The 27,515-nt window shown below is 46.4% G+C and overlaps 1 protein-coding gene across 2 annotated transcripts; it reads left to right on the top strand.

The window, feature by feature from the left end:
• The first annotated feature begins 58 nt into the window (after positions 1–58).
• On the top strand, positions 59–23,973 carry fam193a (family with sequence similarity 193 member A). Of its 2 annotated transcripts, none has more exons than XM_086157507.1 (23): positions 59–416; positions 1,786–1,860; positions 3,196–3,438; positions 6,667–6,839; positions 6,954–7,121; positions 7,632–7,878; positions 9,223–9,347; positions 9,431–9,578; positions 9,670–9,744; positions 9,823–9,897; positions 10,705–10,817; positions 10,897–11,139; positions 12,504–12,660; positions 12,767–12,913; positions 13,968–14,246; positions 15,381–15,603; positions 15,703–15,999; positions 18,170–18,452; positions 18,567–18,753; positions 20,270–20,509; positions 20,587–21,502; positions 22,575–22,656; positions 22,840–23,973. In XM_086157507.1, exons 1-23 carry the CDS (start codon positions 195–197, stop codon positions 22,931–22,933), a joined length of 4,812 nt encoding a protein of 1,603 aa, XP_086013633.1. In that variant the 5' UTR covers positions 59–194; the 3' UTR covers positions 22,934–23,973. The 2 variants fall into 2 exon arrangements, with proteins under 2 accessions (XP_086013633.1, XP_086013632.1); XM_086157506.1 differs by having other exon boundaries at positions 6,667–6,854.
• The last annotated feature ends 3,542 nt before the right edge of the window (positions 23,974–27,515 follow it).

Genomic DNA, 27,515 nt, shown 5'->3' with positions numbered 1-27,515 from the left:
GCTGAGGCAGTACAGTCAGTGGCCATATTGGAATCTATGAAGTCGGCTTGCACTTTCATGGAACTGAGGTTCTGTCGTTTTGCGAGTCTCTAAATCGCTATCCCGTAGTGATACTTCAGTGATCGCGCCTGGCATTCCACTCGAGACTCTGCCAAGTGTGGACGGCACGTTGTCTCGCTCCTGTTGTGGATAAAATGAGTCCAACCGATGCTAAACGAGGGGCTAAACGCAGGAAGAACAAGCGGGGCGGTGGCAGTAGCTGCAGTGCTGTCTGCAACACCAGCGGTGGCAAGGCCGGGGTTGCTTCGGCCCTGGGCTGTGCGGGAACATCAACACCTGCCTCTGTCGTGAGCTTTTTAACACCTGGTAGCTCAGGGAACGGGAATATTGGGTCCATCGCGGGCATTAACGGAGAGGTAAGAGCAACTCAAGGCGTCCGCCAGTGGATGTCAAAACGAGAAGCACCAGCTAGCAGTGTTATCATCGACACAAATCTTATCTGGGCCCGAAACTGGAGGAAGGAAGGCAGCTAGCTAGCTAAACTATGAAACTTATTTTGAAATAAATGACACTACGCTCGGCTCATGCTCTTTCTTATGTTTTCCGAACCCAGATGAACGACTAGCAGCACAAAGTAGCCGGACGGTTGAGGTCGGAGTGCTTTTATTTTGGTGTTATAAGCTGGCGAAAAATGAAGCTACTTGTGTCCTGTCCGAACGATGAGACTATCATCGTTAGCTTCGGTGGTCGACAGCAACTTAAGTCACCACTAAGCATTATTTGAACCAAAACGCCAATCCGTCGCTTGGATCACACTGGCAAAACCACAATTATTCAAGGGAATAGCGGGCAAAATAGTTGCCGTGCCGCTAAAAAAAGATAAACATTAGTGCTAGCTAATGCTAACAGGTTGGGGAACTTCCCTGCCATCGGGCCTTTGATGTGTTTTTATTAAGCTAACATCCCAACTAAACTGCCTCGTAAAGTTTTGTCCGTGCACATTGTGGATAGTCTTTGCAAGATCCGACCAATTAATGACCACTATAGTATTTATTGTGCCGTAAAAGCATCACTTTGACAACGTTACACCTTGAGTTGACAATAAACAATTCCGTGTTTACATAAGGAGATTGCTTTGACGGTGCACTTGACTTCTATTTATCGTGTTTCCGATTCATAAATATCCGTTTAAAATTCGCTTTGGAGGTGCATGTGGTTTCCCCAACACTCGATTTCTCTCAATTGTAATGTTTAGTTTTTGCACCTCATCCTACAAAGTTCACATTGCATCGCCTCATATTTGCCTCCACTCCATCAGGGTGAACCTACTTAGCTTCAGTGTTTGTAAGAGCAACAACCACTTACAGCTGGTGGCAAATGCTCTGGTCGTTAATGATTTTTCTGGCATATTGAACAATCATCTATAATCTCAATTGCATAATTAACATAAAAAGATTTGAGTCATCGGTCCCATGTTGCAATTCAAAAGCCACCGGGCGCGTCTGCTGCTGGACTTCACTGTATTTCATCCGAATATTGACAAAGAGCGGACTCCCTACTCCACTAAGCAATGTTTTGAAATGTGATGCTGCACTTAGTAAGTCCGTCGGCCACGGTTGCCAGAGATAATTATAAACTGCAATGAGTGCGACTCGGACTCCTTTCAGCTCTCGTCGCAAAACTTTCTGTGGGAAACCGATTGTGATTTTTCAAGTGCGTATTGTGATCTGAGCGAAGTGACAAGCGGTCAGCTGAATGTAACTCTGCATTGATTTAATCCCTCAGGTTAAGGTGAGCAACAGCGTTACACCACAGTTTACAGAAGGACCAGTGAATGCTGACTTCTCCGGAGTCCTTCAGGTACATTCACGTCAGCCGTCCACTGCACCTTCGACTGGAACACAAGACAATAGAAGCCACATCTCAGGATGGCTTCATTTACAGTCGCTACGCCCTCGTAGCATGAAATTAAAACTCGATGACTCAATGGACGGGATAACGTTCAGAAAATACACCAGAAGCGGGATGGCAGCCAGTTGAATAATATCTTTGCAGTCCCCCCCCTCGTTCAGAACACAGTTAACACACTTAGATACTATTTTGAAGCAATTTTTTCTAAAATTTGATACTATTTTTTTTTCTTTACACCAGGTTCACAATGCTTACACCTCGGAAGTTACTCCTGGCATTCACCCATTTTTCAAGGGGATATAATGAAGGGGAAGAATCCCCAGGGAATATTAAAATACCGTGCAACTGATTTTGGACAGCGATGTCGCATCGATAAACACCGTAGTTAAAAATTACAGCATCGTCTGACGTTGCTTGACCCCGACAAAGTGCTCTTTAAAAGAAAAACTCTCCAATATCCCTTAAAATGCAGAATGGATTGCTATATAAAGCCTCATTTTTAGTGCCATTGCAGTTTTTTTTTTTCCTTCAATAATTGCAACACATTTAATTACTCCCACCGGAGCGTAAACTTGCACACATTTTCAGATCATGAAATATGGGTACCTTGCTATATAATCAATATGGCTGCAACATTGTCCTTTATTATCATTTGACAACACAACATAACTCAGTCCAAATGGTGAATAAAACGAACCACCCTGGCCTTTGTCATAACGGGTTATGTGGCTGTTAAACTGAGTTTATGTCTCTGTGTGTAACACAATTTGTTGCAAAATCCCGGGAATATATGAGGCAGAGTCATATTTGTATATGTTTGATTTTCATCCCTTCGTTTCACGTTGGAACTCGTTGCAAGGTTTCGATACGTTTAACTGTTATTAGGCGCTAGATGTGTTTTCACCGCTGCCGTTGTTGTTCACTGTCAAGCTTGTGTCCGCTGGAATTACGGCAGATAGCGTATGATTAAGCTCGATATTGATATACGTAGTAGAAAAGATAACACCATACTCCCGAATTTGTGAGTCTCCATATCTGCTCGGGGCTGGGAAAATCAAACGTCAGATTTCCCCCGTCTGCTTGTCACGTTTATCCCGCGTATTATCGTCAAGCGTCGCCGTCCCTGAAAACGTTACATTTCACAAACACGTCAGCAGTCTTATTTTCTCGGAGATGAAAAAAACATCCCGAGTTTTTACATGGCAGTTATGTGACACTCGCTGTGCCAAACTGACCGCCCGTTTCCCTTTCTCTCTCCACCACGCACTAAAATACAAACCGCAGACCCCGTTCACGTTCGGCCTGAACCAGCGGGCTCCCTACACGCCGGGCGACCGCTGCCTTCTGTGTCGATGCGAGCGCAAGGACAGCACGCTGCCCTCAGAGGCTGGTATCTCTGATCCCAACGGTACGGCGCAGCCCGCCAAGACGCCCAGCGCCCTCCAGCTTCCGCTCTGGGTCTGCTCCGACTGCCGGCGCACGGTGGAGAAGGAGGACCGGCACACTGCTCTGGAGCAGACGTTGGGGGTAAGTAAGGTGGCCGCCGCGTCCCCGCTCGGGAAAACGCTGTCCTACTCGCGGGTGGTTTCTCGGGGCAGGCGAACAGCTGTCCGCCGCTATTTTCAGCACCGATCGATCGGATCTGACAGCCCCCGTTTAATTGTTGTTTAATAACCGACCTGTTATGGGAACGACTCATCCGATGCCTCGGGAACATGCGTAAATGCGCACTCTTTTAACTTCGGTTTATTTACCGAGTCGGTTGAGCACTGAACTGCCGACAGAGTTTACATCCATCCAGTCACTCAGCTCTGTGACACAGTCAGGGTTTTCAAGGTTTAGTTACTAATGATAAAAAAAAAAAAAAGAAACTTGAAAAGACTGTATCCGATGCAAAATTCTGCAGCTCCCTTCCCGAATACCTTTCAGAAGTGACACCGGGCACAAGCTGTTTCACCGACACAGTTTTGTATTTCATTTTAATTTCAATGCAGCCCATCTGTGTTTATGAAGCACCCTCGTATCTCTATGCCTGAACGGCTGTAGAGGTGCGAATGATCATCGCTTAAATGCGGCGTTTCGAAGAGCACTGACACGGCGTTTTCGCCTTATTTTGCATTCAGCTGTGATTGGGTATTTCTGCTTTGCACTTTTTTATTTTTTATTTTAATGGGTAATCTCACTGTCGTAGTATTAGTTGTATATTTCCACTTAACCAAGGTTGTGAAAATGACACCAAATGGAATTTCCTCGGGCCTGAAGACAGACCCCGGGGCTTTTGTAGTATCTCCACCCTGACGTCCATGTCCGGCACGTCTCTGTATAAAGACTCCTTATGCTACGCGTCTCATGCTATGTGCTCAGCCTGTGTCTTTTAAGGATAAAAATAATTCAGGAGTGGAAACAATCTTGTGATTCAATACCCACATTTTTATTTTTTTTTTTCTTTTCTCTCTGGAACACAATGTCACTCCTTTTCCCTTGGGTTGCCATTAAGAGGCTGTGAGTCTTATACGTCGCAGTGGCGATTATCTGTAAGCGGCTTTTAATTATAAACACGTCTTTAATTTCTTTAAGGACGACGCGTCGCTGCAAAAGTTGTCCAACCTTTGGCTCAAGGAGCAGAGTAGTCTGTTTCCATGTGGGAATAATTGAGGTTTTCCAGCACAAAGTTGCCTCGCTTTCATGTTTTTCTGCTTTACGCGAGGTTCACGCCGTGTGCAGGAGCTAGAATAAAAAAGAGCAGCGGCAGGGATTCCACAGGTGTGCATGGGTGAACCCACCGGGCTGGATTTCACACTGAGAAAAGTAGCTTTTTATCACAGAAACTCACATTCGGATAAAACCGACACCACCCCATCGCTGACGTTCCCGTCCGCATCGAAAGCCCTGATGGAGTTTTTTAAATTTTTTTTTTTATTTATTGCACGGCCGCTCTGTAATCAGAGGCATGACGTGCAGCTCCACCCGTCTGGCTTTGGTTCTTTTTTTTTTTTTTGTTCAAAAATCACGATTTGATGTTGATGTGAGCCCCCAGACGTTCAACGCTCAGATGCGCTTCTCGCGCAGCTTTCCCCACCTTTCGCAGATGTCAGAAGACACGAGTTGTGGAGCCGACAGCGTGAACGCTCCCTGATACAGAAATAAAGTTTTAAAAGTACCTCTGTGCACACGTTCTTTTTAGAGAGTATTTTAATATTTTTGGGAAAGCTTCAGATTTTGCCGCAAAGTCCCTTTTTTTTTTCATTGCTGCCCGTCGATTTCTTTTATAGATGCATTGTTCCATTGCAGTTTCTCTGCCGGAGCTCACGTTGCCGCTCCGCATCGCTCCGGGCTCGCTCCCGAGCAACGCCAAACCGCTGCGAAGCTCTTGGTAGGAAGCAGCTGCAGAAACAGTTAGGTCTGCGTGCGCAGAAATTTGACGAGGATGCACATCCATCAGCTCGGGTCAGACAGGATCAGACGGTATTGGGAAGCCTAGCCTAGCCTCGCAGGTTAGCCGCGTTAGCAGCCTTCATTGGCTTCTGTGAAGCCTTTGCGTGTTGTCAGCAGATTTTCAAGATTAACATTTGCAAGTCATAAATTTACCATGCATTTAGAAAAAAAAAAGAGGTCTCCTGCTTTTATATGGTTCTGGTCTTCTCACAGACACAGACATTTGTTAATAAACTCTGATATCTAGGAATGTATGGCCGGGGAAAACTTGCATCAGACACGTGGGATTCAGGAAATAGTAGCCCTGTGAGAGATGTGTTTTTCATTCATATTGAGGAAAGCTGCGAATTTGCAATTTCCTCTCAGATCGCGGCCTCTAAGATAAACATGAGCGTCTTTTAATCTGATCGCTTTATTGAAAAATAATGACACATTGTGCGTTTCTGGCCCGATTGAGCAGGAAATTCATTCGCAGATGAGCTGACTTACGGTTATAATACAGACGATGTCTCTTTCTGGCCACAAGCAAGTAGATATTAAGCAGCAACCTCATTTCCATGGAAGGAAGCCGTCTTCAGAAAAGAATGGATAAAATAGATCTCTGCGCTGCGGGCAGCTCTCCCTTTTATTCGGATGATTCAACGCCGTGGCGACCTCTCGCCGCCGCGCCGACCTGTCTTTCCAGCAGACGGCGAGGCGTAAACGCCGCCGTTATCCGGTAGCATCGGATTCCTCGCTCCGGAACGAAAGCGTGCGTTGTCTTGTTGGTTTGAAATAGACTGGAATTTCTTCAATTTCGCACGTGAATGAAAACAGTAGCTCGCAACTACGGCCATTATTATCTGTAAGCCATTCCACCTGCTATCTGATTAAAATTCTAATTTGACTCATTTCATTCCCTCGTCGCTCTCATCGACCGCCTTCCTTTTTTTTTTTTTTCTACCTTTTATTTGTTGTCGACTCCCATCACGTCTTCCTCTCTGACCTTCTGGATGCCACGGTGGTTGAGAGAGGCGTAATTTATTGTTGAGATGTAACAAAGTCCAGACCTCTAAAACCCACAGCGCTGGCTTCAAAAATATATTTCCTGGCAAGCCGTAGCTTCATTTATATTCTCGGCTCAAGCGACGGCTTCTGTATGCAGTTATTCTGTTGAAGCACCCGGTGATACGGAGAGCGGCTTCTCGTTAACGTTATGGACTTCTGTTTTAGGCCTATTGTCGAAAAAGTCTGGAGGCGCACTCGTAAAAGGACGCGGCGCTGCAGCATTTGCAGATTTACCGCTGTCACTGAGGAAGATTTTCTGTCTTTTCCTCACAGAGCCAGGACTTCCTTTTGCACATGCCTGTTAGTAATGGAAACCTGAGCCAGGAAGCGGCGGCAGGGGACCGACTGACCGCCGCGCCTACACTACCCATGCTCCCTCCCCCTGACCTCACCGCGCCCATGTCTGCAGACACAGGCTGCAGCTGCGAGGCCTGCAGCGAGAGGCGGTCAGTCCACAGCAGGTGCACCTGCGTGACTTTTAAGATTCACCGTTTGTTTGTTTGTTTGTTTTTCCAAACGAATGATGTGACCTTTTCATGCATTCCCGCCCGCAATCACAGAGAGATCTCCGCCGAGTCAGAGAGGGAATCCCAGCAGCTTCAGAACCACTGGTCCGAGGTCCGCTACCTGGTGCGCTGCATCTACCGTCAGACGGGAACGCCGCTGGCGGACGACCACGACCAGCCCCTGGAGCGAGACAAGGAGGGAATGAAGGAGCTGGTTGATCGGTACGCTCGGAGGAACACCTCGATGTCGGTCACACCGGATGGATTATTGCTTAAATCGTGACAGGAGACGTCCTGAAAATGATCTCCAGAACCCTGACGGCTCCTCAGCACTGCAGTTATTTCTTCTCGAAGTCTTCTCGTCTGGCAACCGCACTTAAATATCTTCACGTGAAGATGTTTCCCCCCTTCGTCCGAGAGGCTTCTTCAGTTCCAATGACCTACGCGGAGTTACGATTATAACTGTCCGGTGTTTGGGACGATCTAGATTTGGTGGCTTGTTGTGTAAATAGATTATTAGAACTGATGAAGCCTCTCGGATGAGGTGATGAAACGTCTACGAGTGAAGAAATTCAAGTCCAGCTGCCGAGGCGAGAAGATTTTGACAAGATGACGGAGAATCTCCACGGATGTGATTTCTCTATTTGTTCACTAGGCGTCACTGTTGCACCGTGTAAGACCTGCGAGAGCCCAGGCTCCTTTCACGCTAACCATCAACTTTGCCACTTTCAGACTCTGCGAGAAGGATCCCTACCAGCTGTACCAGAGGCTGGAGCAGCAGGCGCGTGAGTACGTCCTGGAAATGAAGGTGCGGCTACTGAAGCATCTCTCGGCGGGCTCCAAGAGCGCAGGACCAGCGGGGACCGTGGCCGCGGCTCAGGGTCCCCCTCAAGCCCACCAGTTCATCTCGCTGCTGCTGGAGGAGTACAACGCCCTCTGTCAAGCTGCACGCACCATCAGCAGCTTCCTGCTCACCCTGGTGGGTGCTCCTTTTCACATGTGTAATATTTGCATAGCAAAACAAAGAAAAAGATGCCGGGATACAGTATTTTGCGGACTGCAAAATAAGGCGCACCGCATTAGAAGGCGCATATCGATGAACGGGTCTATTTTCATACATAAGGCGCACGTTAAAACATACATTACATTACATTTGGCAGACGCTTTTATCCAAAGTGACTTACAATAGAGGACATAAGCACAGCAAATAACACTTGCAAATACAAGATGCACAGGAAATATACAGAACAGTAAGCTGGGGTTCGTTTTTTTTTTGTTTTGTTTTGTTTTTTTAAGACAAAAACGTACACACCCACACACACTGCATAGCCTAACTTGGTGCTTAACAGTATACAGTATATGAAGTGAAACAAAACAGTTTAGTCCAATTTTATTCATCTTATTCCTCTCGCTTTGTTCGCTCTGAGACGGTTTGGTCTTCTTTTACTTGGCAGCAGTTCATCTGCTCGCTTCCTCCACTTCCGTACCATTGATTCATTCATGTTGAATTCTTTGGCCGCCGCTCTATTTTCCATCGTCAACTGCGAGACAAATTTAGTTTGAATTCCGCTTCGTGAGCATCTCCCTGACCAGGTGTTTTGAGGCTCCTCATACACACAGATGTACAGTAATATTCTGTTGAAGCACAGTACGTAGCGCTTTTACAAAAAGTGGTGGAGGTAAGCGTACGTCATACTGTTCACCGGTTTATGGTTGCCAGCGATTGCGGACACCTGAAGTTAATGCGAGGTTGGGATAACGTTGTATTCCAGCGCGACATGATTTGTTATTTAATGTTGTCTGACCTTCCAACCCATATTCAACCGAGGATCCGCTTTAATACGACGTCCCCGTGTCAGGTGGGAACGGGCCGACAGTCAATAAATCAAGCGGAGCGGCTTGGTCGCTTACCAAAGTCGCACTAAAACATTTTGACAGATGTTTGAGCGCAGTGTGCCACATAAAATTGGTTGGAGGTCAGTAAGCACAATAAGAATTCTGTTCTGTATATTTCCTGTGCATCGTGTATTTACAAGTGTATTTGCAGTCCCTATGTCCTCTATTGTAAGTCGCTTTGGATAAAAGCGTCTGCCAAATGCAATGTAATGTAATGTAAAAAGAATTCACACTTAAGACACATCAGATTATAAGGTGAATGGTTGATTTTTGAGAGAATGTGAGGATTTAAAGTGCGCCTTATAGTGCGGAAATTGCGATAAATGCACAGGGAGTGAGCGGATAGCACGCGATGCTAAACAACCAATGCATACTCTCACCGTCTGAGCGCTAGTGGGTCAACACTCACCTCGTGTTCTTCCATCAGGAGAATGAGCACCTCCAGAAATTCCAGGTGACGTGGGAGCTGCATAACAAGCACCTTTTTGAGAATTTGGTGTTCTCTGAACCCATCTTGCACAGCAGTTTGCCTGCACTGGTTGCACAGCTGAAGTAAGACTTATCAGTTTCAGAAAAGCTACCAGCTTTACATACGGTCTCCTCACACACGCTCTATTTAAATTCTCCCGTTGCAGGCACGGCACAGCCTCCCATGATTCCTACAATGAAGACATGTACAGGACCTTGTTAGAGAGCTACCAGCAGCTGCAGCAGGAGATGGCCTCGGTGGCCGCTGAGTGGCAGGAGTGCGAGAAGAGGATCGACGATTACGTGGACGAACAGGTACGCGCCCGCAAAAGGCGGATTTCATCGAAAACCCTAAAAGCCGGCAACGGATTCAACTGACACGGGATGTCGTCTTTTTTTTTCGTAGCTACTTTTTAAGGTGGAGGGTCAGACCCTCGCCAACCAAAGACCAGAGCCACACAAGTCCTTGATCAGCAAAAATGTGAGTGTTCTCAGCCGTTCGTCCCAAAGCGCCGTTCGTCGGCGGATGTTGACGTCCGTCCCTTTCGACTGCTTCCAGACTTTAAAGTCCAAGCAGCGAATGCTGAAGGAGGACTGGGAGTTCTTCAAGCAGAGGAGATACATAGAGGAACAGGTAAGGGATCGCGGCGTTGTGATGAGAGATAGACAATACAGAAACCTCTTTCTCTACATCAGACTTTGGCATTTTGCTTTTTTATCCGGCCCGCCAAAACTTTTTTCTTTAAATATTTTAACAAGTATTTTCAATCAATATTGAACTTCGAAACGGCTTCTTTTTTCATTTTGTTTAATTTTTATTATTGTTCGGGTCTTTACAAACAAAATAACGTTGGTACATTTATATGATCATCAATGATATAAAAGTTAAAATAAAATGTCAAAGAAATTAAAGATTGAAATTGCGGTTTTCATTTTGTTCGATTTTCATGATACCTAGTTGGCCCGCGCATAAAAATTAAATGAGAATAGTGGCCCGCTTGCCCTGCTCTACATGTACGCATGTAGCATATGTGATATGCTATTACAGCAGGTCTGCAACTAGGGATGTAACGTGATTTTTCGGAAGTTGGAATGACACAAAAACAAAAGAACAACCAGTGAATGTAAACAAAGCTGTTTTCCTAGTATTCCTCGCCAACTAGCTCCATATTTGCTGTAACGTAAACGCCGTGCGTCAGAATGATGAGACTTTCTAATTAAATGCATTCACAGTTCACATAAATGAGGACTTCCTGCGTGTATAAACGTATTTTTCCTTCTAGTGTCAGTGGATGTTCTTATCTTAACTTTCCTGTTTGAAAAAGTTTTCTCATTTCCACCTTGTGCCTGCTCCATGTGGAGACATTGACCAGAAAGCTGCTTTTGACTCAGATAGCCTCAAATAGCTCCCTCGCTCACATCGGCCGCACTCTCCTCGCAGTTACCGAACAGCAAGAAGCTTCCCGGCGGCGATAACAACTTTACAGACACGATGAGGATGCTCTCATCTCGCCTCAGTATTCCAGACTGTCCCAACTGTAATTACCGGAGAAGGTGAGTCCGTGTGACTGTTTGCGTGCGGCTAAAGCGACGTGTCTCTCCCGACGCGACTGACGTTTTCTGCCAACGTCAGGTGCAACTGCGACGACTGCAGCCTCTCGCACATCCTCACATGCGGCATCATGGACTCGCCCATCGCCGAGGACCTTCACATCAAGCTGCCTCTGCAGGGCGAGCCCTCTCGGGACTACCTGGCCGAGGTCCACCCGCCCAGCCTCTCCTCAGGCAGCTCGGCGTCCGGCTCCAACTCCAGCTCTCCCATCACCATCCAGCAGCATCCGAGGCTCATTCTGCCCGAGGGGGAAACCAACACCTTGTAAGTGAGGCCGAACATACGCGTTCTTATTCTGAAATGAAAAGTTAAAACCTCAAGCGAACCGAAACGAAGTGTGAGGTTGTTTGTCCTGGTTGTGATTACCATCATTTCTGGACTATTTAGTGCACCTGCATATTAGCCGTACCGGCTAGAAATACCTAAATATGTGTACAGTGGACCCTCGCTACTTTGCAGACTTGTTTCGTAATTTGGTTTTTGAGATTTATCATTCTTAAGTTGTTATTTTCAATATCCGTTTCTTTCTTTTTTTTTTTTTTTTTTTTTTTTTTCAGGATGAAATAACCATGTTCTAGCCTAAGGAGAAAAAAAAATGGTAAAAAATATAGTAAATGAAAACTAAAATTAATTTTATAAACTAAATCAAATGCGACATCTCCTTTGGTAAACAAAGATACCCGGCATTGCGAACTCCATTGTACCCATGTGAGACCTCATATGGAACACCATTGGCTAAGTAGATCCGCACCCGGCATGCTATTGGCTGATTGAGCATGTTGTTCTGTTCCTCGTGCTGATTGGTTCATGGAGAGAAGCGGACGATCTTCTTGGTTGTACCCAGCATACAATGTCCTGGTCCACTTCGCCACTATTGCATAAGCGTAAATGCTGTCTACGTTGTGCTATTTAGTTTGTGAAAGTGTCTGTTTTTTTGCGATTACCCCCACGCTCGACCATGTCTCCTCCTGACTTTTGCCGAAAAGATAAAACTTCTCGGTGTTCGGGAGGGTTGAGGGTTAATATATCTGTAAAAACATTCAAAATTATCACGGGAATTCACTTTCCTGTGAAAAGTGAGTACTGTACATATATAGGCGCACATGTCCATAAGCTGCAGGTGTCCACGAGATATTTACACAGAAACGTTTTCTTTGTTAATTATTAAAAAGATATTTACGCTGAAAGATCTTACGCTGAATTTTTTTTTTATTTTTTTATTTTTTTGTACTTTTAATCAAATACAAAATCCACAAATTTGTTCTGGATAGGCCTTTTTTCCCCAAACAGTACCGGTCACACGGCTGATGAAAAAGATAAATAATGAAAAACACAAGGAAAAGTCCATCCGTCGCTTTGCCCTACTCCACATGATCGCTACATCCATTAAAATCTTCGGGAAATTCATCGGTCCGATGTGACGAAGCCAAATGTTTCGGCGACACGAGGCTCGTTAACCCAGAAAAAAAATCCATAAATTGTTAAAGCCGCAGTTTTCAAAGCGTGTGGGAAAAAAAGCAGCGGCTTATTGTCGGGAAATGACGGTACACGCCTCTTCCCCGCAGCGGCCGGTTCCCCTCTCTTGAGTTTCCCCCCGAAACAGCCGCTCCTTTTTTCTCTCCTTCCAGTATCAGCGATGACGACGAAGTGCCTCCGCTGTCCAGTAAGTTCGGTGACATCTACCCGATGAGCGGCTACGACGACAGCGGTGTCGTCAGCGCCGCTGTCAACGGCCTCCACGGGGAAATGAATAGGGAAGGAGAAAACGTGGCTCTGAAAGCAGGGGTGAGTCCCTCCCTTTCTCCCTCCAGGAGGATTCCTGAAGCGTCACTTCCCGCCCCTTTTCCCGCTTCTTAACTCGGCTCTCGCCCCGCTCTGTTTCCGGCCCCAGTCTCCTCACATCACCAGCAGCAGCAGCTCATCGGAGGGTGATGAAGAGGAAGCCGACGGCGAGGCCGGCGGAGATCCTCAGGAGACCCAGGAAAAGCTCTCGGCGGGAAAGACCAACAGCCCCCCACCTTCCTACAACCACCAGCAGGTATGAGGAAGAAGGCCGTGTCAGGAATGCCTGAGAATGCGAGCGCCGATCCTGTCGGTATTTGAACGTCCAGCCGGTCTTGTTCAATGAAATCAGGTCTTTCATTCGAATCCTGACGAACGTCAAATAAGTAACAGCCGGTCAGGTTTCTATAACGTGCACAAGTACATTTTTCCAAACATCTCCTACCAGAAGGAGAAAAGACGATCGCGTCTTTTCACCGACGAACGTAGAGTGGAGCCTTGACTTAGTTGTGCATCGACTGAGGAGTTTTCCGAGATCCCAGCCGTCGCTCAATGGTATTTTTTTGCTTTTATTTTTTTTGAGTTAAGAGCAATTGGGATGGATGTTTGACACCCACGTGGCCGTCGCTGTCCATGAAGTGCTGGGTCAGACATGCTGCCTGCCAGTAGGTTTCCCAGAGGAAGCGTGTCGTGGACTCGTCCATGAGGAGATGGAGAAGGTGTTGTCAGGAGACATTTTCGGGGATTTGGTGCGGCGGGTGGCGGGAGCGTCAATGGTAGAGGCATCGGAAGAGTCGTTGAAAGCCGATTTGGGACGGTTTGGAAAATAGGAGCGGCGTTCATGAAGTTTAGACATGAAGAGCAGCAAAGTGTGCACGTTACATTTAGCAGCACGATGTAGCATAAAGTGTGTAGCCAGTGAGTGAAGCGATAGAGCACCAAATGAAAAACTCAACCCAAACCGCCTGCAAAGCGAATACATCCATACACACTTTCTCACATTATTTGTTATTCTTAAAGAATCATTTTTATTTTTAGAAATACGTAACAAAACCAGGGGACTGGAAAAGGATTGATGCGTTTCAGCTCAACGTGGAAATTTAATTTGATATTCCGGCAAATTGAGTTACGAGCTCGGACACGGAACCGGTTTCACTCCTAAGTCGGGGCTCCTCTGTACTTAACAAATATCGTGAAGGCTGATCGTTCGTTCATATCCTGTGATATCGACGAAAAAAAAGAAGAAACACAGAGAAATTTGCAAAAATGAAAGCGGGCGCCGTAATTTGACCTTTGTGTTACCACTGAAGGTAGAACAAGCCCAGCATGCCTGCGAGTGCCACGTGTGCAACCAGGACCCCGGCTCCTCCACCCTGGGCCCCGCCACATGCCTCCCCCCTAGTCGACTCCACGCCGCGCCCCCCTCCGCTGTTGGACACCAGTTCTTCACCGACAGCAAGACCTCCCCCGCCCAGCCCACCCCGCACCCCTACCCCCACATCCACGGCCACCTACCCCTGCACAACTTCTCCCGGCCCTTACTGCACCCCACGCTCTACCCTCCCAGCCCTCCGCTCACACACAACAAGGTGAGGACCGTCCTCCAGCCGAGCGCTAATGTGAAGCTCCTTCACCGCGGGGTGGGGGGGTCGATTTCGTTTTCTCAAGTCGTGCTCGGCTTCAGCGTTAACGTTTGGAACGGGGGGAAACTGCAACCGAGTTGTACGCTATCAGGATGTTCTTTCAGAAGGGATCCACCGCCATTTCCGGACTATTGAGCGCACCTGAATATAAGCCGCACCGGTGAAAAATACCCAAATGAATCTATGTGTACATATACATACACACATTCCACGTTTTACTTCAAATTAAATACATACCAGTAAGGTAAAGATTAATAATGAATAAGCCAAAAGTCCATCCGTTTTCTATCCCCGCTTCGTCCCACTCCAGCCGATCGCTATCTTGGTCTTCCTCCTGCGCACTAAAACCACTAAAGTCGTCTTCTTCAATGTCTGCATTTCACTGTAATTTAATCGGTCCGATGTGACAAGGCGAAATGTTTTGGCGGCGTGAAGATCATTAGCACAAAAAAAAAAAAAATCCGTAAATTAGCCGCATGGTTGTTTAAGCCGCAGTGTTCAAAGCGTGGGAAAAAAGCAGCGGCTTGTAGTCCGGAAATTAGGGTGATTCAAAAGAAGAAATATTGTTTGTTTTTATTCATGAGTTTTGTAAGCCTCGTTGCCTGAAGCATGTTGTGCCAACGCACGGGGTCATCGTGTGCGGGTATAAATCCATAGTCCGCTTCATGCCAAATCTCTTTCCCCAAGGGGCCACACAAAAAATGGAAAGCCCGTTAGCTCCCGAAAAATCCATAAATTAGCCGCATCGTTGTTTAAGCCGCAGTGTTCAAATAGTGGGGAAAAAAGTAGCGGCTTATAGTCCGGAAAATTACGGTACATCATAGATGTGCAAAATGTCTGGTGACAACACGATCAAGACTTGGCTATCATCAACATCTAGTTCTTTGTTGTTTATTTACAAACCAGTCAATCGAACAACGCAAAGATGTCGCTAATCGTCAAACTAATCTCGGTCTTTATTTTTTCTATAACGGTAATTTCCCCGAATGAATTCATTCACCGGGGACGCAAAGTCTCCCGGGTGTTGCTCGAACCTTGAAAACAACATAATAACCCGTTTCCGTGGTGTTTGTCGTCAAGCCCCTGCCCCCGAATCCAGCATCCAACCACTCGGTGGCCAAGCAGCTGGCGTTCAGCCCGTCGCTGCCGGAGCACGTCTACCAGAACTGCTTCGGCGGCGCCGGCAGCACCGGAGACTGGAACAGCTCACTGCAGTGCCTGTCGCTCAAGTTTGAGAACCTGTGGGACGCGGCAGTGATGAAGAGCTGGAACTCCTCGGTGCTGCTGCCCGATTCGCTGTCAGGTGAGACGGCCGAAAGCAAGATGAGAATCTTACGACGTTAAAAAAAAAAAAAAAGAAAAACGAAGGAAAATCTCACATCTCCTTTCAAATGACCGGCAGGCGACATGCTCGGACCACCCATGGCTGACGTCTCGCTCCCCCCGTCGTCCGTTGGGCCCCAAGGGGAACACCCCACGCTACCCCCCTCCGTACCCCCCTCATCTTCCTCGTCGCTGTGCTCCTCCTCCTCCTCGTCTTCGTGCTCCTCTTCGGAAGCCAAAGAGCAGAAGAAGAGCAGCGCCAAGAAGAAGTGTCTCTACAATTTCCAGGATGCCTTCATGGAGACCAACCGGGTGGTGATGGCGACGTCCGCCTCCATGTCCTCCATGTCCTGCACCGCCACCACTGTCCAGTCTAGTAAATATCCCGTTCCCCGCCGTCCGAGCATCTCCACGTCACAACAGTATTTAGAAAATACTAGTATGAGCAAAACATCATCTAGACCAGGGGTGTCAAACTCATTTTGGTCCGGGGCATTTTTGGTCGGAGCGGTAAAATCATAACGTAATTACCTAGAAGTAACACTTAGTCCAAATTTTTCAGAACAGGGAAATGATAAAAATCTTTATATGTAATGATCTGTTCCTTTAAAAAATACATGACGAACAACCCGAGATTCGTGAAGAAAAATTAGTGCTATTTCAACAACACAATGCCTCAGTTCTGTCTTCTCACTTCTCCGTGCATTTTGTTGTATTTTCCGCCACGGCGAGTCTCATAATGGCAACAAAACTTTCCGCATCCACACCAAGGATACAAGTTTTATATACTGCTCAAAAAAATAAAGGGAACACTTGAACAACACAATGTAACTCCAAGTCAATCACACTTGTGTGAAATCATAGTGTCCACTCAGGAAGCAACACAGATTCATTTTGACTTGTTTGAAGGACATTACATCAAAGTTGGATCAGCCTGGAGTTTGTTTTTACACTTTAATTTTGAGTGGGATTCCTAATCCAGACCTCCATGGGTTGATACAATTGATTTCCATGGATCATTTTTGTGTGATTTTGTTGTCAGCACATTCAACTGTGTAAAGAGCAAAATATTTCATAAGAATATTTCATTCATTTAGATCCAGGATGTGTTTTTTAAGTGTTCCCTTTATTTTTTTGAGCAGTGTATTAACCTTAACCATCAAATTAGAAGTGGTTCATTTTTCTTGGAAAACCCCACACTCCACGTCTACTCTTCTCTTTTTGACAACGCCATCTTGCTGATGAGAGTGTCGGGTCTGACAGAAAGCAGGTCCATTTCTCACAATGAGTAAAACTGCTATTTACAGACCCAGAAGCTACATTGCTAACATCTGCGCTAAGGTCTGTGTTACATAGTGTTTAGCCATGTTGCTAACACTGACTAAAACTGATGCCCCTTACGTCACAATATAGACAATATAGAAACTGCATTTTTATTTTTTATTTTTATTTTTTTATATAAAAAAAAAAAAATTTTTATTTACAGATTTTTATGCATTTTTTCAAATTTTAAACGCATTCAGTGGGCTGGATTGGACCCTCTGGCAGGCCGGTACCAGCCCACGGGCCGTACGTTTGACACCCCTGATTCAGGACATAATAAACAATAGACGGTAAAAATAAAAAGTACACTTACGCTCTGGAGCATTAATGAAGACTCTAATGAACCACAACACAAACGAGAGCGAATGTATTACAAATGTAAGCAAGGCTGTCTTCCTCGCAAAGCGCCGCGTGGCGACATTTTCATCCGCTGCGCTCGACAACCAGTTCCCAACGCGAAATTTGTTTAAATGTAACAAACGCAGAACGAGACTTTCTTCATGGATTTATGGCAGATGGTGACGTAAGCACAGAACGGCGTAAGTCGACGACGTCGCAAAGCCAGAGCGGGCTGTTCTTTTAAATATCTAGAAGGGAACGCCGTGCACGACTCCATGAGCTACTATATTCACTGCAGTGTCTTAAAAGAGACGTCTATTCAAAAAACTCATTTACACATCATTTAGTGAAAATAAACTCAAATCAAACGCTGATTCATAAAACATTTCCCCCAAGATTAGCAACTACTATTTTTGTTGCTATACTTTACTAGTGACCGCAAGAGTAAACAAAATAATTCATCCCAGTCATAAAGTTACTATCAGAGTAATTGCTGTAACTATGGTTACCTATAAACACATGGCATAAGTTGCACAATTCGTCTGGACCGGTGTGTGTGTGTGTATGTGTGTGTGTGTGTGTGTGTGTGTGTATGACATCACTAGGGGAAGCCCCTATGGGGGAAGCTGTGATGTCACAAGAGTAAAAACGGCCGCCGTTCAAGCTTGTGTGACAGACGGCGAGCTTCCCCTGTGTGACATCACTGCGCCGCCATTTCACCCTGGAGGGGGAGGGTCGTCCCCTCCCCCTCCAGGGGCGGCTTGCCCCGTAAAACATATAGTCTCATTTACATGGGGGGGGGGGATAAATAAAACTCAAGATGTCCGCGATGTTGTGTTGTACGGCTGGTTCAGAACCTCCGAGCTAATCATCTCTTTCCATAGATGAGGTGTTCCACAGTCTGGGTAAAGAGGACCACCGGCAGCCGGCTGCGGCCGCCCCGCGAGGCAGCTCCGCGGGCCTGACCTCCCTCCCTCCGCTCTCCGGCCCCTCCCTTCCCCCGGCGCCCACGGCGCACCTCCCCACGATGGCATCGCAGCCCTTTCCAAAGATGGCCGCCCCGGCCCCGGACTTCGCGGAGGCCCACCAGAGTCTCTGCCTGCCGCCCGCCGAGCCCCCGGCCTCCTCCGCAGACGGTCCCATCAGCGCCCCGCCCAGCGTCTGCAGGTAACGCAACCAGCAGACAGTAGAAATAAAACACGAGGTTAAAAAAAAAAAAAAAAAACGTGCATTTTTTTTTTTTTTTTTTTTTTTTTCCCACACCCACCGCCCTTTTCTCAGTGACCCCGACTGCGAAGGCCATCGCTGCGAGGGGAACGGGACCTACGAGCACCAGCCGTACGACGGCGAGGAGAGCCAGGACGAGGACAGCTGCTCCGAACACAGCTCCTCCACCTCCACGTCCACCAACCAGAAAGAGGGAAAGTACTGTGACTGCTGCTACTGCGAGTTCTTCGGCCACGGCGGCGTAAGAGACACACACTCTGAACGGGATGAGATCAGATAAACTTTATTGATCCCCTGTCAATGCAGCATAACCGTTATGTCAAAAAAAAGGAAATAAATATGATAATAAATATACCGTAATTTCCAGACTATTGAACGTAGGTCAATATAAGCCGCACCGGCTGGCCGATCGCTATCTCGGGCTTCCTCCTGCGCAATAAAACCGTCAAAGTCGTCTTATTTGGTGTCGGAGTTGAACGGACTCAGAATTTTCCGGTCATTTCATCGGTCTGACGTGACGAGGATGAATATTTTAGAATTCATAAAAATAAAAATAAAAATATTTAATATTACATATATCAATATATTTAATATTTAAATATATAATAAAGAATATTTTAGAATTCATCCCCAAAAAAAATTCATATATTAGCCACATCATTGTTTTAGTGAAAAAGTCGCTCCGCAACGGCAGAAAATTACGGTAAATAGATAAGACAAAAAAAAAAGAATAAATTAAAGAATAAATAGACAGCAGACAACAACAACAACAACAACATCAGGAATGACAATGGGCAACATCAAGGAACAGTGAGGGTGAAAAATACACAATTATAACTAAACAACAATATAAATAGAGTCTTCTTCCCCTTTCGACTTTTCCCTTCAGGGGTCGCCACAGGGAATCAACCTTCTCCATCCAACCAACAATATCAATAGAGCGACCAAAATCAATAGCGATGAATAAAATGAATAGGCAGAAATAGCCCTGTAAACCTTGTTGAAATATTACATTACATTGCATTTGGCAGATGCTTTTATCCAAAGCGACTTACAATAGAGGACATAGGGACTGCAAATATACGATGCACAGGAAATATACAGAACAGTAAGCTTGGGTTAGTGAGTTTTTTTTTTTATTTTTATTTTTTTTTTTTATACAAAGACATGCACAAACATACACACACACACACTGCATAGCCTAACTTGCTGCCTAACCTGATCTGGGGCATCAGCGCAGTAAAAAGTCCTGAAAGAGAACAGTTTTTACCTGTTTCTTGAAGGTAGAGATAGATGATGCTAGTCTTGTTGCTTCTGGAAGTTTGTTCCTCCGCTGAGGTAGTAGAACTGAGAACAGTTTTGCCTGAGATCGCTTAGAGCGAGCAAAAGGTACTGCTGGTAGGTTTGTATTAGAGGAACGCAGCTCTCTGCCGGGAGCATAAGGTCTTATATTAAACACAAATTGTTTCATTTACAGGGGGGGGGAATCGAAATGAAACTCAAAAGATGTCCGCTATGTTATGTTGTGCGGAGGGTTCAGAACCTGCCCGCTGATCTCCATCCGTAGACCAGGTGTTCCAAAGTCTCTGTAAAGAAGCATCGGCAAAAAGCAAAGTAGCCGCGCAGTAATAATCACTATCTGCACATTGGCTGCAACAATACGTATCCCGGCTTGCATTAGAAAATGTCTATATTCTGTGTTTTGGTCAAAACTGGGTCTGCTGTACTGAGGTCCGCACGGCGCGCTGTCTTCCCAGCCGCCCGCAGCTCCGACCAGTCGAAACTATGCAGAGATGCGGGAGAAGCTGCGCCTGCGTCTGACGAAGCGCAAGGAGGAGCAGCCGAAGCGCGAGGAGCAGCAGCCGGTGATAGAGCGGGACGGAGGGGTGGAGGACCACCGGCGCGTGGAGGACCTTCTGCAGTTCATCAACAGCGCCGACAGCAAACCTACTTCCAGTTCCAAAGCGGCCAAACGGGCGAGGCATAAACAGAAGAAGGTAACCGTCCTCGGCGCGGCTCGGAGCGCAGCACATCGCACCGGAGACGGTATTGAAAGCTTGTTTTTGTCGCTCAGATGGAGGAGAAGGCCCGTTTGGAGGCGGAGGCTCGCTATCGAGAGGCGCAGCACCTGTTGGAGGAGCAGCAGCGGCGACAGCGGCAGGAAGAGGAAGAAGCCGCGCTTCAAAAGGAACTGCTGAGGCTGCAGGAGCTGCAGCAGCACCGCGCCGCCAAGAAGAAAAAGAAAGAGAAAGCAAAGGAAAACACGGCTCCCACCCAGAACAACCCGCAGCCCCTCAAACAGACAGCTCAGAACGTCCTAGATCACCTGCAGAACGGAAAGTCGCAGCTGCTTCAAACCCTCATCTGCCTCCCGGATCAGAAGGAACCCAAGTTTGACCCCGTACCCCGGCCCGACGCGCAGCACAGCCCCAAACGCACGGGCGAAAAGGGCTTTTCTCCCGACGTCAACGTCCCCAACACTCCAGCGGCTCTGCGGCACAGCTCCACACCCCCGCCCGAGGGCGGCGGCGGCGGCAAAGCCAAGGCCAGGCAGCCCGCCAAAGTGCCCGAAGCTCCCGTAAAGAAAGACCTGGAGTCGCCCAAGAGCTCGGAGGCCGCGGCGAAGCTAGCGAACGGCGTCGCCCCCAATTCCGCCGCCAACGCCGCAGAGACCAAAGCGACGCGGCTCAGGCCCGCCGAGGCCCCGGCTCCTCCCCCGACCGCCGAACCCAGGAGGGAGGAGAGGAACAACAACAGGAGCGCCAGCGGGAAAAGGCAGCAGCAGCAGCAGCAGCAGCCGACGGCGACTCAGACGAAGGAAGACAGGAGGAGTCCGCCTCTCTCCAACCCGTCCCCGTCCCCGCCTCCGAGCGCTCAGACCGAGCAGACGGAGCAGAACGGCAAACCTCCGAGCGCCGAGTCCCCGCAGCCCAAAGGCAAAACTAAGAAGAGCAAGAAGAAGAAGGGCGACAAGACGAACTGCTCTATAGGTTGGTATCCTCTGACGTAAAAACGCATCGACGAAAATGTGCCGGTCGCGGTGTCTGAGACCCCCCGGGCAGGGAGGCGGCGTATAATTAACAAAATAAAGAAATAAACGCTTGCAACGTCTACTTAGCTACTACAACTTAGGTACTACTTAGGGTACTTAGACAGGTCAGGTTTTCCAAGCATCCTAATTCAGGGGTGTCAAACTCACTTTGGCCACAATTGGTCTAATTTGATGTCAAGGGAGTTGCACCTGTAAAATCATAATTACGAAGTAAAACTTGACTCCAAAATTTCCCTCTGTTTTAGTGTAAAGGAGAACGGGTAAATGATAAAAATCTTTATATGTAGTAAACCGTTCCTTCAGTGCAATTTCAACAACACTTTGCTCCACTTCTGTCTTCTCAGTTCTCTGTGCATTTTGTTGTATTTTAGACCATCACGAGTCTCATCGTGGCACCGAAACTTGCTGCGTCCACGTCAAGCATACGAGTTTCTTATTAAGTAGTTCATTTTTCTTGGAAAACCCTACACTCCATGTCCACGTTTCTCTTGTTTTTTTTGACAACGCCATCTTGCTGATGAGGGTGTCGGGGTCAACGGAATAGCAGCTATATTTCTAACAATAAGTAAAAATGTTATTTACAGACCCGGAAGCCGCATGGCTGCCATCTGCTGTAAGTTCGGAGTCATATAATGTTGTGCCGTTTTGCTAACACTGACAATATAGGAACTGCATTTTTTTTTTTTTTTAAAAGTAGTGTATGATTTTTTTTTTTTTTTTTTTTCAAATTGTAGATTTATGCAATGGCCCGGATTGGACCCCCTGGCGGGCCAGTACCGGCCCGTGGGCCGTACTTTGGACGCCCCTGTCGTAGACATTCGTTGCTCTATCTCCAGATATCAAAATATCAGTTACACATTTTCTGACTGACTCATTTGACTTCACGTCGCGCTAAAACTGCAGCTCCGCTGGTCCGAATTTTTATATTTTGAAACGTCTCCCCTCATTTTCACGGCTCGGCGCCTTTGTGAGAAACCGCATCAACACATGTCGGCCTCGTTCCTCCCCAGATGACGTATTCCTGCCCAAAGACATCGACCTGGATAGCACTGAAATGGACGAGACCGAGCGGGAGGTGGAATATTTCAAAAGGTCAGAGTATTTTATCACCTTTTCCACACATTTTTATTCGCTATCATCGAGCACGAGTTCCCAAGTAATCCGTGGAAGAGCTAAATCCGGGGATTACATTTCCACCTGTTAAATAGAAACGGCTTCAAATGAAGGCTTTCTTCTAACGGCGTTGTGTTTTGTTTTGTTTTTTTCTCCGCGCAGGTTCTGCTTGGATTCCGCCCGGCAGACGCGTCAGCGGCTTTCTATCAACTGGTCAAACTTTAGCTTGAAGAAAGCTACGTTCGCTGCACATTGAAGCCGTTAGCGAGACCGTCAGGACACAAATCAGTACCTTAACAGCTACACCCGACACCCACACCGCCCTCCCTTCCCCGTCACCTCCGCCCCGTCCCCGACCCGCCGTGCCCAAATCACACCCACGCTGCCTTGCTTTGTTCTCGTCGCCGCGCGGTTTCCGACACAAACCCATCCGGACCCGCAGAACTCGAAAAATAGCAAGAAAGAGAAAAAGAGATAGAGAGAGGGGGAGAAAAAAAAAGGAAAACAAAACGAAAAAAAAAAAAAAGGAAAAAATGAATCTCTGTTTCTTCTGATTAGTTCTCCTGGCGTGCTTGTGTGCTTTTTAGTCTGAGTTGGGCATTTCTCTTGACTGAAACCAAAAGCCATGGTCTGGAATTACTTTCTCCTATTGGCTCACCTGTGGTCAAAAGATGCTTCTAATGTCTGGATGGTTACCTTCACGCGCGCACACACACACACACACACACACAGAAAAAAAAAGACACAATGGAAACAAAAAAAAAAAACTGTTATGGAATTAAAAGATGTATTTGAGATATTGTGGCTTACTATCCCATCGTTTCCCGTCCTCCTAGCACGGCATCCACGGGGCTTGGTCAGCTGGTCTCCACTCCCTGCTTCCCCACCACCTCTTCACACCGCACCCCACCTCCCCCTACTCCCCTCCACACACACACACACACACACACACACACACACACATACGCACACACACACACACCTCCCCATTTCACGGACAAGAAGGAAGGCAAAATACTTGACAAATGTTCTTTTTTGGGGTTTTAGGTTCTGTTTAACAAACTGTTGAGTAAAAAGTGTACCAGTTACAGTTTTTTTTGTTTTCTTTCCTTTTGACCTGTAGCCAGCTTGTATCAGAATTCTTTCAGGACGGAAACTGAAAAAGAACAATACTCACACTATCAGTCTGTCATAGAGTGTATATTGTATTAACACTGAAGCCAAACTGGCTACTTTTAACATATTGTTAAGTAATATTAAAATCTTGTCTTTCTTTTTGAAAGATGGAATACAGTAGTATGGCAGGATTATGTGTCTTGTGTCACATCTTATTTCCCGACAAGCCGTCGAGAAAAAAAGGCCACGGGGAAGGCGACGTTCAAACAGGAGGGGGGGTTTCAGAGGCTAATACCAGTAGCGCTAACACTCATACGCTAACAACTTGAGTGGTACGATAACGGTTTAATTTTCACATAATTGAAATAATTCAAGCCCGGGAATTCGGGAGAAGACACCCATCATGCGCTGATAAAGGATAGGAAGGACGGAGGTGCGTCGGGATAATAACAGTCAGCAGAGCAGCATAGCGAGTGGCTAGGCTAGCGCTAACCATTAGCTTTGTCAAAAACATTGATTTGAAGCCAGGGAGGGTGTCCAGCCCCCCTATAATATCAATAAATATGAATATAAATAGAGACAATTAACAAAGGACATCCACCAATAAATACACAGCAGAGAAAACAACAATAACAACATCAAGGATAAGAATGGATAACAGAATTGGGGGGAAAAAAAAAACAGCAACCAAAACGACAACAAGGATAGCGATGGCTGGAATGCAAAACCTCCTATCTGCAAATTTTTCAATTTGGGGTTTTTGCATTGAATGGTGAGAAACGGGACGTCTCCACATTTTCAGTCTATCTGCAAGATAATCCTGCCTTTTTTTTTTTTTTTTTGGAAAAAACTGATGTGCACAATGAAGCAGAAAATATTAGTAAAAAACACTTATCTGCTTTGTGGTAAAAATACAGGCTATGTATTTTTAAATTACAACATAGAAATAAAGTCTGAACAATAGAATGTTCTTGAATATCTTTAACAAAGACCGTACTATAATCAAATGAAATGTTTTTTTAAATTTCCTGAAAAAAGTGTTTTTTTTTCCAGATAGGAGGTTTTGTATTCCAGCCATCGATAGCGACATGAACAGTGACAATAGCAACTGAAATCAGCAAAATTCAGCAAGATGTGAAAGGGAGATCAAAAAGGAGTTTTGTTGTATTATTTGTAAAAAAAAAAAAAAATTAATTTAAAGAAAAAGTTATTTTTGTCCCTGCAAATTAACAAGTAATAATGTAAAAGTGCCACAGACATTCTGAAAGCAGAAGTCTTTCGAGCGCTTCACGATTTATAGTGAAACCGTCTCCTCTTTGAAGAAAAACCATGTATTTTTTTTTTTTTTTTTTTTGTAAAACAATTTCCTTTCGAAGCCTGTGTGTGTGTGTGTGTGTGTGAAACCCCTATCTTAAAGTTCAGCCTTCTCGCGGGCCCCCCCACCTCTAGGCCGCTCCGAATTAACCGGCGCTGAGCAGTCAATGGAATTTCAGCAGGGTTCGGGCACGCCGTGGCGGGGGCGGGGCTGGGTGGCGACCTCGTTATGGGAAACCGCCACAGTCATCGGAGTTCTCGGACGCTCGAGCAAATTGACTCATGCCGATCCCGAGGCTTGCGTCTGCTCTCGACCCGTTCATGTGTTCACCGAGACGCTTGGAGAAAAGAATCCGTCTTGGCTTCTCGTCAGAGAAGCTGACGTGATGTGAAAGAGATACAGATGAGCTTCACGTGTCACGTAATGACTGCCGGCGGTCCCGCTACATAAACTAATATTCATCTTTTTTTTTTTTTTTTGTTCATTTAAATCCATGATGTTAGTTGGATGTGTAGTGTTTGTATACTTTATTGTAGATTCGGATGGGAGTAGTAGCTGTCAATCACAGTGTTGATTGACAGCTACCACTCGCAAATGTGACTCATTTTACTTCTGCTCTGAATTAGGTCGTTTTTTTGGAGGCGTCGCTCACAAAGCGTATGCAAATGCGGGCAGGTCGGACGCCGGTAAATGTCAGGTGAGGAGGACGTGGGCCTTCATCTGAATGCAGCATCGGCGCCGCGCTTCCACGCGTCTGGCCGTTGCCCACCGGTGTGTCATCGCTATGTCGGTAGAATGTATTCAAATATTTTCCCCGCGGCAAAAAACCCAACAGCGATGACGGTTTGAAGGTCAGCCTTGCAAGTTTCGGCTCCCGGAAAACACACTTATCGCCACGAGAGACCCAACTTTGGCAAGATAGTTCCTTTAAAATCCCATGTGCTCTTTATTTACATATATGTGGCGTCTCCATTTTCTGGAGTGAATGGTTGTTTTATCTATATGATGAGCGGGTGAATGGCCGTAAGGGTGAAAGGTCGTATGTCTCCATGTGATTTGTGAATGAGAGGGTGAAAAGGAAGTCTGCAAAATGCGAATGAGTGCGTGAATGGCTGTATGTCTTGTGAATGAGAGGGTGAGTGTATTTACGTTCCTGTGATTGACAGGTCTCGGCCAATCAAAGCTGGGAAAGGATGCGGCACCCTTACAAATCCTGAGTGCAGGATAACTGGTATACTTAACTAATTAATGAATTGATATCAATATATGTATATCTTCTTCTTCTCCTTTGGGCTTTTCCCTTCGGGGGTCGCCAGAGTGATTCCACATTTTCCATCTAACCCTATTCTCTGGATCCTCCTCTGTCACGCCAACTAACTTCATATCCTCTCTCATGACGTCCGTAAATCTCCTTTTTGGTCTTCCTCTAGGCCTCCTGTCTGGCAGCTCCACCTTCAACAACCTTCTACCCAGATCTTCACCATGGTTTAGACATGAGCAGGAGTGTTCATGTCCAAACCAACTTAGTCATACATGTCCTGCACCCCTGTGACAAATTCTTCTTTTCCTTTGGGCTTTTCCCTTCGGGAGTTGCCAGAGTGATTCTACCTTTTCCATCTAACCCTATTCTCTGGATCCTCCTCTGTCACGCCAACTAACTTCATATCCTCTCTCATGACGTCCGTAAAACTCCTATTTGGTTTTCCTCTAGGCCTCCTGTCTGGCAGCTCCACCTTCAACAACCTTCTACCCAGATCTTCACCATGGTTTAGACATGAGCAGGAGTGTTCATGTCCAAACCAACTCAGTCATACCTTTGCCTCAGTCATACATGTCCTGCACCCCTGTGACAAATTCTTCTTTTTCTTTGGGCTTTTCCCTTCGGGGGTTGCCAGAGTGATTCTACCTTTTCCATCTAACCCTATTCTCTGGATCCTCCTCTGTCACGCCAACTAACTTCATATCCTCTCTCATGACGTCCGTAAATCTCCTATTTGGTCTTCCTCTAGGCCTCCTGTCTGGCAGCTCCACCTTCAACAACCTTCTACCCAGATCTTCACCATGGTTTAGACATGAGCAGGAGTGCTCATGTCCAAACCATCTTAGTCATACATGTCCTGCACCCCTGTGACAAATTCTTCTTTTCCTTTGGGCTTTTCCCTTCGGGGGTTGCCAGAGTGATTCTACCTTTTCAATCTAACCCTATTCTCTGGATCTTCCTCTGTCACGCCAACTAACTTCATATCCTCTCTCATGACGTCCGTAAATCTCCTATTTGGTCTTCCTCTAGGCCTCCTGTCTGGCAGCTCCACCTTCAACAATCTTCTACCCAGATCTTCACCATGGTTTAGACATGAGCAGGAGTGCTCATGTCCAAACCATCTTAGTCATACATGTCCTGCACCCC

This window comes from Fistularia commersonii, chromosome 12 (assembly GCF_037954325.1).
Source record: "Fistularia commersonii isolate RoL2024-O1a breed Wild chromosome 12, RoL_Fcom_v1.0, whole genome shotgun sequence".
NCBI lineage: Eukaryota > Metazoa > Chordata > Actinopteri > Syngnathiformes > Fistulariidae > Fistularia > Fistularia commersonii.
The sequence above is the reverse complement of the archived record's forward strand: the minus strand, read 5'-3'. Positions and strand labels throughout refer to the sequence as shown.

What these genes read in the sequence shown, in the direction of transcription:
- fam193a (XM_086157506.1), top strand. Translation starts at nt 195, where the DNA reads ATGAGTCCAACCGATGCTAAACGAGGGGCTAAACGCAGGAAGAACAAG. An exon ending in CTCTGGAGCAGACGTTGGGG is followed by an intron (nt 3,439 to 6,666) that starts GTAAGTAAGGTG and finishes TTTTCCTCACAG; the next exon opens with AGCCAGGACTTCCTTTTGCA. An exon ending in AGTCCTTGATCAGCAAAAAT is followed by an intron (nt 9,745 to 9,822) that starts GTGAGTGTTCTC and finishes GACTGCTTCCAG; the next exon opens with ACTTTAAAGTCCAAGCAGCG.